At 43.9% G+C, this 13,503-nt stretch overlaps 1 protein-coding gene across 5 annotated transcripts in view; it reads left to right on the top strand.

Annotated features, from left to right (window-relative positions):
- Positions 1-287: 287 nt before the first annotated feature.
- SLC15A2 (solute carrier family 15 member 2) overlaps positions 288-13,503 on the top strand; it is a 43,162-nt gene continuing 29,946 nt past the window's right edge. For 3 of the 5 annotated variants that reach the window (XM_071562191.1, XM_071562190.1, XM_071562187.1), the window contains exons 1-5: positions 4,738-5,052; positions 8,404-8,491; positions 9,097-9,238; positions 11,075-11,167; positions 12,258-12,357. In XM_071562191.1, coding sequence (XP_071418292.1) covers positions 4,927-5,052; positions 8,404-8,491; positions 9,097-9,238; positions 11,075-11,167; positions 12,258-12,357 — 549 coding nt within the window. In that variant the 5' untranslated portion in view covers positions 4,738-4,926. Of the gene's footprint in view, positions 371-4,525; positions 4,598-4,737; positions 5,053-8,403; positions 8,492-9,096; positions 9,239-11,074; positions 11,168-12,257; positions 12,358-13,503 lie in introns of those variants that run through there. The other 2 variants (XM_071562189.1, XM_071562188.1) reach the window with 2 other exon arrangements.

Below are 13,503 nucleotides of genomic sequence, written 5' to 3'. Positions count from 1 at the left end.
ACATCTAGAAGTAGTAATTTTATTGAAAGGTAGTGTAGCTGCAGTGCAAAGTGATTGATCGTGAACATCCATGAAAGGTGCCAGGCACCCTCAGCGGCTGCGCTCAAGAAAGGCAGATTCCCTGTGACATTTGGGAGCTGAGCAGAGAGAACTTCAGATCAAAAACTAAATGAAAATTTAACTCTTTTATTGGTGGCCAAAGGACTGCTGTTGTGAAGTGAAACATTAACAACAGAGTGAGAGTGAGCCAGGATTGCTCAACGAGATTGATCTTCAGGCACGGCAGAGCTGAGGTTGTCCAACACGCAGGAATCGTCTGGCATGGCAGAGGGGGACAGCACATCACAGGCTGCCAAGGGACACCAAGCTGGTGAGAGAATTATACAAGATTTCTTCTTGCTAATTATAGCAGAAACTGAAAGTCAAACAAACATGAGAAGGGATGAGAAGGTTCTTGGATTGTTACAGGTTGACTAGAGACCAGATGACAAGCACTTAAATACAGATTAGGTCCTTGGTATTGTTAGTGGTATTAATCTAAATACCTTTACCATTTTGAGTCTATAAAGGCTGGGGAATAGAGGAGAGATGTGGGGTTTGAAGGCCTCTGGCATATTTTCCTGGTTGCTCAAATGATTTTATATATTATTTTCTTAAATTACTTTGAAGTTTGGGAGAAGTCTGCAGGCGATGGAAACCTGTCTTGATCTGTCTAAATCAGTTAAGCTTGTGATCAAAGAATTGGAGAAAATAAGCCAGATGAGACCTAGAGAGGTTATCATGTCCTTCCAGGGTCTTGTCATTAAGCCCTAAGTGTTGCTGGCACACATTCATCTACCTTCTTAAAACTTTATCTCAAAAATAGAGAAAGAGAAGAGAAATACATATATAGTAAAAGGGCTATAAAAGTATGGCCAGTGTCTATGAATTAAAAATAAGAGTCATTATTAAGAGATGAGAGTGGCTGAGCTGAAAATTAAGAAGGGATTGTACTACAAGATGAATGCAAGCAAAAATGAAGAGATTAGTTGAGTATAAACAGATTAAGGTGCAGCAGGGAGCAGTGAGAACATGAGGATTGTAAAAGCAACAGGAAAAGGCAGATTCTCTTCTTGAGGATTTGGGAACCAGGAAAACTTAAATTATGAACTGAAAGTCATAGCAAAATATATTCATGAGAACTTCTGGCTATGCAAGGCATCTGGTAGCTGAATATTACATTTAAGCATGAATCATCCTACAGACTCCCCACTTGAATGAAGGATAACTCAGAAAAGAGGAAATTTTACAGAAAGCAGTCCTTGCTTTCGTGCTTACCAGGTGAAGTTGTTTGGCACAAGAGTTTCACAGAAATTCAGGAGCACACCATATCCATCTGCCTGCTCTGGGACAGGACCTGATATTTATCCAGTCCCTTTTACATTCTTATGTAACATCATGGGTTGTCTGAATCCTGCAGCCCCAGCCACACCATCTCTGTTCCACTGCTTGTCTGTCCCTGCTGATAGAAAAATTGGAAAAAGGAGCCCCAAATCTTCTTTACTGAAAATAAAGTCAGTTATTTCTCTCATCCTCCATGAAAATGGAGAGTAATTAGTCTCTGTCCCTGTTTTTCCTGTCAGTGGATAGCAGTAGCATTTCTTAGTCTTTTTCCCTGAATTTCATCTTTTTCATTCCAGAGCTGCAAAATGGTTTCTCCCATTTTGCAACACCATTTTGAATTCATGCCCCATTCTCTTCCATGCCTCTCCATCCTGTTTTCGGGCACAAAGGAGAGCAGCACACTGGCTGTGCTGGTATTCTCTTTGCTCATGGAAAAGCTGAGGATCTCAAGGTTTTGTGCTTTCCTAATCTGATGGAAAATCCTTGATAGCTACTCTGAGAGGGATTTCCAAGTTGTCCACTACACGGGCTTTCCATCTGGAGTTTATTTCCTTGTGAGGCACTGGAGATGCCAGAGTTATAGGGTGTATCACACACAGAGCTGCTCTGGCCATTATGCCACTGGCCCTGCTACCAAAGAATAAAATGGTCTGCTTTGAGAGCAGTTTTTCCAATCTGAAATGGCTCTGTTGCAATTCTTATTCTCCTTCTGGTGCTTACAAGGGATTATCCGATCAAGTATCTCTCCGGCCATGGAGGATCACACCTGGATTGTCCTAACCTGCCTTTTTAAAGGCAGTGGTGATACTTGTCCTGCTTCTGCCCTTCACATGGGAAGTGGCTGAGTATATGATATTCAACACTTGAAGGTGAATTTCACCAAGGTCTAATGATCTGAGCACATTTAAGGTATCCAAATATTATTTAAGCAGTTTTGGTCTCATTTTACCCATATTCATACTGGTTCATTTTAATGGCCTTGCACATCCTGTTGCAATTTAATTTTTTTAGTGAAATCAAACAAAAAGGACACAACTTTTCTGTCTTCTCTGGATGAGATTTTGTTTGCTTGTTTTCTGGTTTAAATAACAGCCTTTCATTTTCCTTCCTCTTTCTCCAATATTGACAGCATTTCTAACACCTTTTCTTATTGCCTTTTGTGTCCCCCTGCTAGCTGTAATTCATTTTGTGCCTTAGCTTTGCAGCCTCTACTGTGCCTTGTTTGATCTGTTTGTTTATACTCATCTTCAGAAATGCCACCTTATTTCCATTTGTGGTACAATTCCTTCCTGATTTGCAGCCCAGCCGCACAGGTGTCTGCTTCTATCAAGTATTATTCTGTATTTGTATCTGAGGTGCTTGCAATTTTATTCTCCTTAACTTGTTTTTGCTGTTTGCTACAAGTTACTGTTTATTGCCAGACATTTGAATTCCTTTTCTCCCTTTCTGTCTGAGAAGACCTTCTGTCAGCTAATGGCCTAAACAGCTCTGCAGTGTATTAGACAAGTAGGATGTTAATCCTACTGACTGATAGGGTTTTTCATGCTAGTATTAAAAAAAAAATCATTTAGCTTATGTGACACATGGAGCTGTATACACAGAGAGGAAATATAGCTGCAGAATGCTGAAAATATTAAGGCATCACATTGCAGCAGTGTGGGAGCCCTGTGCAAGAGTCAATGAAACCTTTTCTGTCTTCCTTCTGTATTCCTGCTGTAATAACTGTGCTGCTGTGTTTGCTCTGCTCACCTGTCTACGGCAAAATACAGCAGGTTTCCTCTGGGAGTTGTATGGAAGTACTTGGGGCAGTAAGACATGCCACCAGAGGGCTCACAAATATTCCTGCTGTCTCTTGCACAGGCTCAGATTTGCAGTACACAAGAGTATGTGCTAACCTGGTGTGCAGGAGACAGGACCAATGTGCACAAGTCATGTTGCTTGCACTGCCTCCAATGCCAGGTCTGCTTTTGAGTCACTCTTGCCTGTGAAATGGGCTTGACAAATCTGAGCTCCCTGGAGGCTGGACCCAGTGAAAATGTTGTGTGGGTGTGCAGATCTGTGAGGGCTGAAGACGTGGAGCTGGTCTGTGGCAGTAAAGGGGAGGTACCTTTGCTTTGCTGCTGCTGTGGAAGCAAAAAGGAGTAAGAAATGGGTGTATCATCCTGGCCCCATCTGAAGTTTGGGTTTCATATTTAGCTGCCCAGTTGACTCCAGGTTTAGTTGCCCAGTGAGGAAGAGTGAAACAGGATCCCTGGGGATTTTCAGAGGAAGCAATGCCAGAGCACATAAGGGAATGTGGAGAGTAATTATGCTTCCTCTGTGCGCCATCACATCTGATTTCCTTGACTAAGTGCTCTCCATGTCTTGTTGCAGTAACTGAAGGCAGAGTAAGGATCTGTGGTGTGAGCAAAGGCCTGTTTCCTGGTTTATCAGCTGCAAACCTGGTTCTTGTGACACCCAAGCACTATCATCAAGTTGGTCTGGAACTAAGGATGAGTTTATGGAGACTCTGGTACCAGCTATGATTCTGGGTGTGGTCTGTGCTTTGCTGATAAGAGAGAAATATTCGGGAAAATTCTCTGAGCATTCACCTTGTAAAGAAGCCAAGTGTAAGGAGGAGGAAAAACCTCTGCACTGCGCCGAGGCTGCTGCAGAGACACAACCGCTGAGGATAGTTTATGGGAAGGTTGTGAATTTTGTTCTGTAATTGCAACTGGCACTGGAAGAATACTGATGAAGAGCTCTGGTGTTCCTGTGGGAAGGGTATGGAAGGAAGGACATCAGGGTACTTGCAGGAAGCTGAACCCACATAGCTGCAGGGGAAATCCCGGGACTCTGAGCACAAATAGGCTGCATTTGTTACTTACAGAGACCCAAGGTGCTCTTTTGGATAATAGAAAGTAGAGAGGGGGGTTAGGGCTGCTCCTGGGTGCTGACTGTGCCCCTTTGATTAAACTGTCCCATGGGAAAAGGCAAGGTCATTCCAGGGAACTGATGTGGGAATGAACCCTGGGTCACTTCACTTCTGGGATAGCAAAGAAATTATTTATCACAGTGCAGGCATCCATGACATCCAGTGTCCAAGGGTTTGGTGTGATGAGCATTTTAGTAGTTTTAACTTGGAACATGTGGCTTTTCTGTGGAATGAGATCCCTGCAGAGTAAACCTGTCATTACCACAATGGGAGGGAGATGCACGCTCTGCTCCACAGGCTGTAGGTGTATCTGGGACCTGGGATTTTTATTCAGCTCACATCTGTGCAGTGCACAGTGCTGTGCTGGCCTGGCGCACGTACCATAGCTGGGGGTGTGCCAAACAACAGGGAGGTCTGTGCCATGAAGTGCTGACAGCCCCAACCTGTGAATGATTTGGGCTGTGTTCCCTGACTCTTCTTGAACTCTGGAGTTGTCTTTCCGAGTGGCATCTCCCTCCCCTTTCTGCCCTGGCTGCACAAATGTGCTCAATTAGGGTTAACTCAAACTGAATCAAACTTCGTGCCTGAAGTTGGAAATCTTCCCAGTCAACTCACCACAGCCACATAGCATGGTGGGAGACAAGAGAGGGGAGATGAACGCTTTTCAGAGAAACGAATCCAAGGAAACTTTGTTCAATTTTGTTTCCGCAGATGATCCCCCCAAAGAAGATTTCCCTCTTCGGAAAAAATCCCCGGTGAGTGTTACTGCTGGTTTCCTTTGCTTTGCTTTCTGCTCAGATTGTGCTAAACATTGCAAGATCTCTCTGTTCTCTCCTCTGTTGTGCTCTGGCTCGAGACAAACACCCTTTCTTGCAGAGCGTTGAAATAAGCATTAACAAGGCAAAAATCCTTCCACTAACCTGATTAAGAAAGTGGAGCTTAAAGGGGAAACATGAATTGTCTGAATGTTTGGGAAAAATGGTAAGAGTTTTGATTGCTGCCTTTTTCCTGAACACTACTTCCCTTGCGGGAAAGGACTTCTCTGAAGTGAAGGGGGATGTTGTGGTGGGACAGAAAGACTTGACCCCCGCATTTGCTTAGTATGATGAAACCCACCAGGGAAGGGTCCCCAGATGCTGCAAAGCAGAAGGAAGGATGGGGACTGAGGACAGGCCACTGACGAGTGTTAGAGCCCAACTGGAGTGCCAGAGCCTTGGCTTTACATCTTTGGCACTCATTTAAAGCCTGATTCAGGTGAATATATTGCTGCCTTGCAGGTTTGATGTTTGTGCAGGTTTTCAGGCTAATTCTGGTTGAGTGCTTGACCCCTAAAAACTGTATACTGCATTAGCTTCAGAGGGAACTTGGCTTGTATTGCAGCTGCTTTGACTTGCAGGATAATATGTAATACTTGGTCTTAAAACTCACAGTCATGTCATTAGCAAGCCAGCTATTTAACTAACAATTCTAAGTACTGTGCAGACATTAACTATTGGATATCCAGAGCTCCTTGAAAATATTAATCTTTATCCCAATTTGCAGCTAGTCAGCAGGAAGGAGAGGTGAAAACAAATGTCTCCTGTAGCAGGCACTTTAAAGGAACTTTATTCCAAAGACATGGACTATCAACTTCCACAGTATCTTTAAGAGATTCATAATCCTGCAGATCCCAGGCTTGCTGTGGTAGCTAAGCACTGCAGACTATCTGTGAGTTCATGAATCCAGGCTTAACCTCTTTGCTTGTGCTGGGGCTCTCTGCTGGGCAAGGTTCTCAGCAAAAGTGAGCAAACTGCACCTGGCTCTCCACATGGATGAAAGCTGCCCGCTTTTGGATGCCCAGGCAGGCCACAGGCAGGTCAGTGATACATCAGAGAGAATACATGAGGGTTTCTGCCAGTGCTGATACCAGCTCATGTCACGCAAGCCAGATGGAAGTACCCCTGCTTGTAAGTAGTTGCTGTTTGTAAGCACTTAGAGTCCTGGCTCAGGCGCCTGGAGAAGTTTAGCTGGGAAGTCACCGCCCTCTGCTCTCCTTTCCCTTCTTGCCCCTGCTCATCTGCAGGGGGTGCCCATCCCAGAGCAGCACTGGCTGAAATGAGTCACTGCACCTGAAACTGCTGCAGATAAATCCACAGGGCTTGTGCAGTGGGTGCAGAGAGGTGAGCTCAGGCAGCAGTGCTCCTGACACCTGGGTTTGAACAGTCACGCTCTGCACCTCCAACAAATGTTATTAAATGTTGTGAGTACTGATAGTGTGGTCCATTAAAGAGAGGAAGAAAAAAAATCCCTGTTGTACAATTTTACTTCTAAGTTCAGAAAATGCCTCCCAGTACCCACATGAAACAGAATTTGCCTCTTATTGGTTTTCTTCTTTTATTATGAAAAACTTGTAGAAAGGTATTCTGTGGGTGCATATGTTTGTGTGTTTGTGCATTTGCAGCTTATATATGCCACCAGTTTTAGGCTGGCCTAAAAGCAGGAGGCCCCAGTGCTGTTTCCAAGGGAGCCCACACTTTCATACAAGCCATATGCTAAGGTTAATGGTTTCAGAGTAAATAGCAAATGAAATGGATAATTATGTATTTACTCTAGTAAAGCAAAAAGGCCAAAGGTTTCTTATTAAAAAGGCAGCCCATAAATAGTGAAAGAAATATATTTTTATATATGTATATTTATGTATATACATATACATATATATAGATGTGTGTGTGTGTGTGTATATATATATTTATATATTTATATACATGGACAGAAGTGTTTGTCTTTAGAGATGCTTGGTTAAGTAATGGAAAGTGGGGCAGGGGGAGTTGTGGTTTTGGTTTTCTATGGTTTTCCTGACAATCAGTCTCTTTTGTTGCTCTTTTCTAATGTTGAGCAGGACAGCATTATTAAGCTAAACTCTTCCAAACTTGATGCTGTTGCTTTGGGAATCCAAATAAGCATAGGTCTCTTGGTGGTGAAATAAACCTGAATAAACACATTTATTTTGGTACCTGTATTTGCATTTTGGACTCTGGGAAGAAATACAGGAATTCTTTATTTCTGACACAAGGCATGGAAGTGCATGTGAAGAGTTCACCTCACCATGGCTGTTTAAAACCATAAATACAAGTGCAGCTGTTAATTTCTCCTCCCAATCCCTCACCAAATGCATGGCCAACCCCTCTCTCCCACTAATTGGCAGAGGCTGGGCAGTGCTGTGAAAACCTGCTTTCCTGTGGCGAGGCAGAGGAACTACTAAGCAGCTGGAAGCTGAAAGCTGCTTAGCTTGGACCGCTGTGGGGTAACAAGAGGGACGGGGGCCCACACAGGGTCATGCCAAAACTCATCTGCTTAATGCCTTGTATTTCACTTGGGAACTGCTGATTTTAGCTGGAGTAAAGTCAGGTTCAGTGAAAGAGTGGCCACGCTCAGGCAGATTTGACAGTGCCATCGCTGCTTTTTTTAGTTTTGATTAATTAATTGAATTATCCATAGCTATGTCAGCAATCTTGGAATATGAAATGAATGCCATGACTGAGGCAGTGCTGGACACAGGGATGATGTTCTGTGTCAGTGAATGTGGTGGCACAGTTTGGGACAAGTGAGGTGCAGAGGCTGAGGGCAGTTGTCACATGGGAGGGAGCAGATTCACACATGGAAACAGACAGCACATCCCCGGGGACTCCAACTTCTGAGGCAAGTTCTGGTGCTAGAAGAGGGAGCAGTTTTGGGGCAGGGTGGTAGTTTTGTATAAGTGTTGAAGAAAAGCCATCCAAAGGTGGAGGTTTTTTCATCTCAGTGACTTTCTGCATTGCAGTGGAGAGGCAGTAGCACCTCTCCAGTGGAGTTCCTGGAGCTACAAGCATGGTGGGTGTTGACAGCCCACAAATCCCCATGGTAGTCCTTACTGGGCCTGTGTCAGCCAGGCTGACTCACTGGGGAGCCTTGGTCGTAGCAAGATTGGTGTGAGATCCCCTCTCTCCTTTGGCTCCAATTGACAGTCCAGCCAAGCAGCAGTGGGTACCTGGCTTTTGAACTTCTCTCTACCACTCAGGCACTCCGGGGATATGTTGCTGGGGTAAAGGCTTTCACACAGCTGGTATGTTCCTGTTTGTCTCCCATAGAAACTCTGTGGCTCCAACTACCCCCTCAGCATTGCCTTCATCGTGGTGAACGAGTTCTGCGAGCGCTTCTCCTACTATGGCATGCGAGGTATGTGACCTGTGACTTTCCCCTTGTAGGGTTTCTATACACACTGGCCTGGTGTTCCAGGGCTGTGCTTTATGTGATCTCAGCTGTCTTGCAAAGTAAATTGGTATTTTGGAATGCAGGTATGAACAGTGTACCCTAACATTGTCTCTATATCTGCTCTGAGCAGAAGCTGGGACCACAGGGCTCCAAATGTACCTTCCAGTCTAAATTTTTATATAATTCTCTATATCAGACCTGGTTTTCTAGTGTGTGATGTCTTTCATAGCTGTGTGCAATCAGCAGGTTTGGGAATTGAATCTTACAGGCACCTAATCTGCAAATAGAAAATGTACATAAACAAACTACAGGTTATGACAAGATAAGCTAGAAAATATATTTTTCAGGTAAGCATAAATGTTTATGAGCAAAGAATGCCTGATATTCATATATCTCATTTTAGCTTTTCCTGCGTCAGAGATTACGAGGAATAGGTCTGAAAGCACAAATCTTTCCACAGCAGTGCTCACAGTTGCTAGACGAATCAGTGGTTTTCTTGCCACCGTGATCCTGCTTACCTGCAGAGATACACATGAATTATCTGATGTGATTTGCTTGTTTCCTTTTAGCTGTCCTGACACTATATTTCTTAAGCTTCTTCCACTGGGATGAGAATCTCTCCACTGCTGTGTACCATGCCTTTTCCGCGCTGTGTTATTTCACACCTGTCATCGGAGCCATCATGGCAGACTCATGGCTGGGGAAATACAAGTAAGTGAAGACACCTCTCTCATTCACTCAGCGTGCATTGGCACCATGCAGCCTGTGCAAGGGCAGTGCTGTGGGTGCTCCCAGTTTTGAGCCAGCTCAGAGTGCAGCAAACACACACTTGCCAAGGTCAGCTCCCCTCTTAACAGAGGAACAGCCTGATCTGTTTGCTCATGCTGTTCCCCACTCCTCTTACACCCAAGGGCCAATAGGCAACGAAGTCGGAACAAATTAATTACAAGAGCAAGCATTCCTTTCCCCCACTGTCCTTCCCTGCACAACTTCATGAAGCTGAGATGTAGGCTGATTAACCCTCAGTTTGCCAAGGTCTGCTTCTGAGAAGGATTCAAAGGTAGTGACGAAGCACTGTCATCATGTAGATCTTGCAGTTTCAGATGAAATGACACTAACTGTGGTGTACTTAGGCCTTACTTAGGTGTAGGGAATGTGTGAGCACACCCATTTTTATGCCTGAGAAACCTGTGTTCACTCAAATCGTCTCCCTAAGAATATAACCAGATAAACTTCCTGAGTAAAAGTCCTTAAGCACTCTTCCCTTCTGGTGGTAATTTATGGAGCCATCATGTGCCCCAGAGTGGTGGTGATCAGATGGATATAGGATTTTCTCTGCCTGCACTGTTAGTTCATTGTCTGAGGAGTCTTGACTGTCAGGGTGATGAAGTGCAGGCAAACCCCTCTCTCTGGGACTATGCACATCTGGCAGAAGAGTCTCAACAGGAAATAAACAGCTTCCATATGCCTTTCCAGAGGAAAGTTCTTAAGGAGGTATCAATGTTCTTTTTTTCTCTGTGCTCAATTTTAGTCATTCTTTTGTCACTTTAAATGAAAAAAAAATCAGTGAGTTTATTAACTTCATTATTTAAGGTCACCTAGCAATGTTCATTGGTATTTGAGGATGTCTATCTCGCAGCACGATGTTGTGAGAAGGTAAATCCTTACACAGACTCTGGTGTGTTAGGCAAGAGACTTTCCCTGGAGTAATTCCTTAGTTTAATAGGAGGTGGCTTTTACTGTAGTAGTTGGACCTTGGCCAATACTAAGGACAGGATAACAGATTAGAGGGGCTTTTAGGAATGATCTGATGTGGCTCTAAATTAGCTGTTACAACCATGGTTTGAATGCATCAGGGGCCACTGCTGTGCTCAAAGCTCGTAGGACTTCTAATGTCTCTATCCTAACAACTCCTTTCATTCCTCTGTATGTGTCATCTGCACATAAATACATAGATATCTCTTAATCCTGAAGGTGATGAAGAATTGTAATACACTCAAGAGCCTGACTGTCCTAGTCAGATTTCTTCTTCTCCCTCACTAGCACATGGGAGGCCGATAGATGAGCTCACTCATTCAGAGGTACTTGGGATCTAAAACAGACTTACAATGGGGAAACCATAGTCCTAATCAAGGTGTGTTAGTTAGGTGGGTTAAATATCCCTAGGGATACCTTCTCGTCAAGGGATTTACTTAGGCATATGCTACAAAATGCCAGTTATTACTAATCTGGGAGCTGAGCTGGACCTGAACAATATGCTCCTCTTTGCAGCTTTCTGTGTGTGATAAGACTGCAAAACTTTTAGTTTATTCTGCTCAGTAACATCTGCAAACAAAGCAGGGACTATCCCTCCTTGATATGAACCTGTTTGCCTGTCTGTTTCTTGTAGTGCACTTAGAGTTGGGATTACGGCTGCCCACTGTACCAGTGGTGGACAAACCCTCTGTGTCTGCCAAGCAGAGCTGCCACATCAGGAAGCACAGGCACACTGTTTTCAGATTGTACATCACCAGCACCTTCAGTCATTGCTGTTTGCTTTCCTCACAGGACGATCATCTACCTCTCCATTGTGTATGTTGTTGGCCATCTGATAAAGTCAGTCGGTGCCATTCCATCCCTGGGCAACCAGGCGGTTCACGTGTAAGTAGCCGTTGAAGCCACAGTGCTGTAGCAGGTTGTGATGGTAGTTGGTGTACTCAGGATTACAATTTGTTTAACCTCCATCAGTCCAGCAGTTTGGGGGCTGTGCATGGTTTACTTTCATCAGAGAAGGACTAGAAGTGTCTGAGTAAGAGGACAAAGGTGGATCTAGTGTGTAAACACACTAGATGGAGCTGGAAATGTCTGTGGAGGCTCTAAACCCTTTGTCACAGGCACCTGTGAGCACCCCTCTCTGCTATACCACACCACTGAAGTTTAGTCTCCTGCATCCAGCTGCCTGCACCAGGCTCATTCCCCCCTCGTTTCATCAGCATAGCTGCCCAGCTCAGCAGGGTTCTCCGGCATGCACGGGAACACAAAACAGAAAATACATTTTCTGATGACAGGAGAAGGGTCTGTCTCTTCCGCTGGGTACTGCCCTTCTTGCCCTCTAGATTCTGAACTGGTAGGATTGTCAGAGTAGTGTCTCTGAAACCACGAAGCTGGTTTTGCCTGTGTGGTCACAGCTCTAAAAAAGAAGCACATGCAAGCAGGAGTACATGTAGGTTACAGAATCGTTTTCTTTTGTCCCAGGCCTGGCCAGTCCTGACACTATTTTTCCCTGCAGGCATAATCTGTCAGCCAACAATGGTATTTTGAAGACCACTGGGAAGTAGAAAACACCCAGGAATGAGCCTAATTCAAACAGTTTGTCTGCACTTACCGAGGGTGGAAGGCTACAGGAAAAGGCGCTTTCCCTCCCCCGCTTTTTTCTTTGCTTTTTCTCAATTGATCTGTAAAATCTTTTGTTGTCATATGAGTGAAAAATAATCCCACAGATCTTTGATCTCCTGTATGTCCATTGGGCCTCAGAACAACAAGAAACTGACAAAAGCAGTTTGGTTAATTGACTGGTACTGAATGCAGAAATTAGGACACTTAATTTGTTTTTCACACTCAGCTGGCTCATCATCACTACCCATGTGCAAAAGGCAACGTTATCAGGGGAATCATGGTGGGGTGGAACTAAAGTGCTCTCATAAGCACTGGAAAGGTTTTGCAATGGTGATATTTTTTTTCTTGCATGAAGGGTCCTGTCTATGACTGGTCTATTTTTGATCGCCCTTGGAACAGGAGGTATCAAGCCCTGCGTCTCTGCATTTGGTGGGGACCAGTTTGAAGAGGAACATGTAAGATTTCTTTTCTTTCCTAGAATCTGCAGTGTCTACTTCCTTTATGAGGATGTTTATGTGATCCAATCCTGTTGTGCTAGAAGAATAAGAGCCAATTTGCTGGGAAAGATGTAGTAAGGTGCAAGGAAGGATGGTTTGCTTAAGACTTGAGGGACTCTAGATGCTTCAGGAAAGGGAAATGACAACAGAACAGGACTGATATTGGAAAGGATAAATCATAATTGCATCAAATCACCCAAAAGTTAATTGGACATCAGAAAAATCCTGTCTTGCATATCATGGAACTGCAACCATTTCTGAACCAGCCTAACACAGGTTATTATGGTGCACTGCAATAGAATACAGCAAATGAAAGAAAAAATTCTATTACCAGCCTGTGCTTCCATGGGAATTTTCCCTCAAATCATAGTCTGTTCTTAGAAATTCTTCAGAAAGAAGAATTCCCATATTCTGGAATGGAAAGTTCTGAAGAGTTGTGAAAATGTCTCTGTTTAGCTCTGCTTGTGCTCTGTATCCTGTGAATTGTAGTCCAGTTGCTTCGTGTCCTCATTCTCTGTCATGAGTGCTTAGCCCCTCATCTGCACTAATCTCAAACTTCCATTATGCAGCACAGGGGCTCAACCAGGGATAAGGTAGTGCTTAAAGAAGCGAAGCAGGTCAGGAAGTGCTTATCCTCAGGCAAAATGCTAAATTTTAAAATTGACCTGAAGCTAAACAGATTCATGTTGACCTAAAGCACAAATAAAAATTTCCATTTTCTCAAAGACAGTATTTAAATTAACAAGTTCTGTGCATGGTGAAAGTCCTCAAATATGTAGAAAGCCACTGCTACAAAAAAGAATGTAATTGTTGGGGTCTGTGATGAGTAGAATTAAATTCAAGGATGACTGTTTAGGACTGATGGTTTGAAAAATTGTTCCAGAAATAGATCTAGAGAAATACTGGAAAAGATTCTGACCTTTGGGAAATGAAAATTCCCATCAATGGAATTCCATTTCTTCATTGAAGGATGTTAGACTGACAGTCTGTTAGGAAAACCACTTGTAGAGTTGGACAAGAATTGGCCCCTTGGCCTTGGACAAGGAGCCCCACAGGGCAGTTTTCTCTTTGTCTTTTGCAGTTCCCCAGTATGTATTCAGCATT

Source organism: Pithys albifrons, chromosome 8, assembly GCF_047495875.1.
Source record: "Pithys albifrons albifrons isolate INPA30051 chromosome 8, PitAlb_v1, whole genome shotgun sequence".
Lineage (NCBI taxonomy): Eukaryota > Metazoa > Chordata > Aves > Passeriformes > Thamnophilidae > Pithys > Pithys albifrons.
This window is presented reverse-complemented; position numbering and strand designations above follow the sequence as displayed.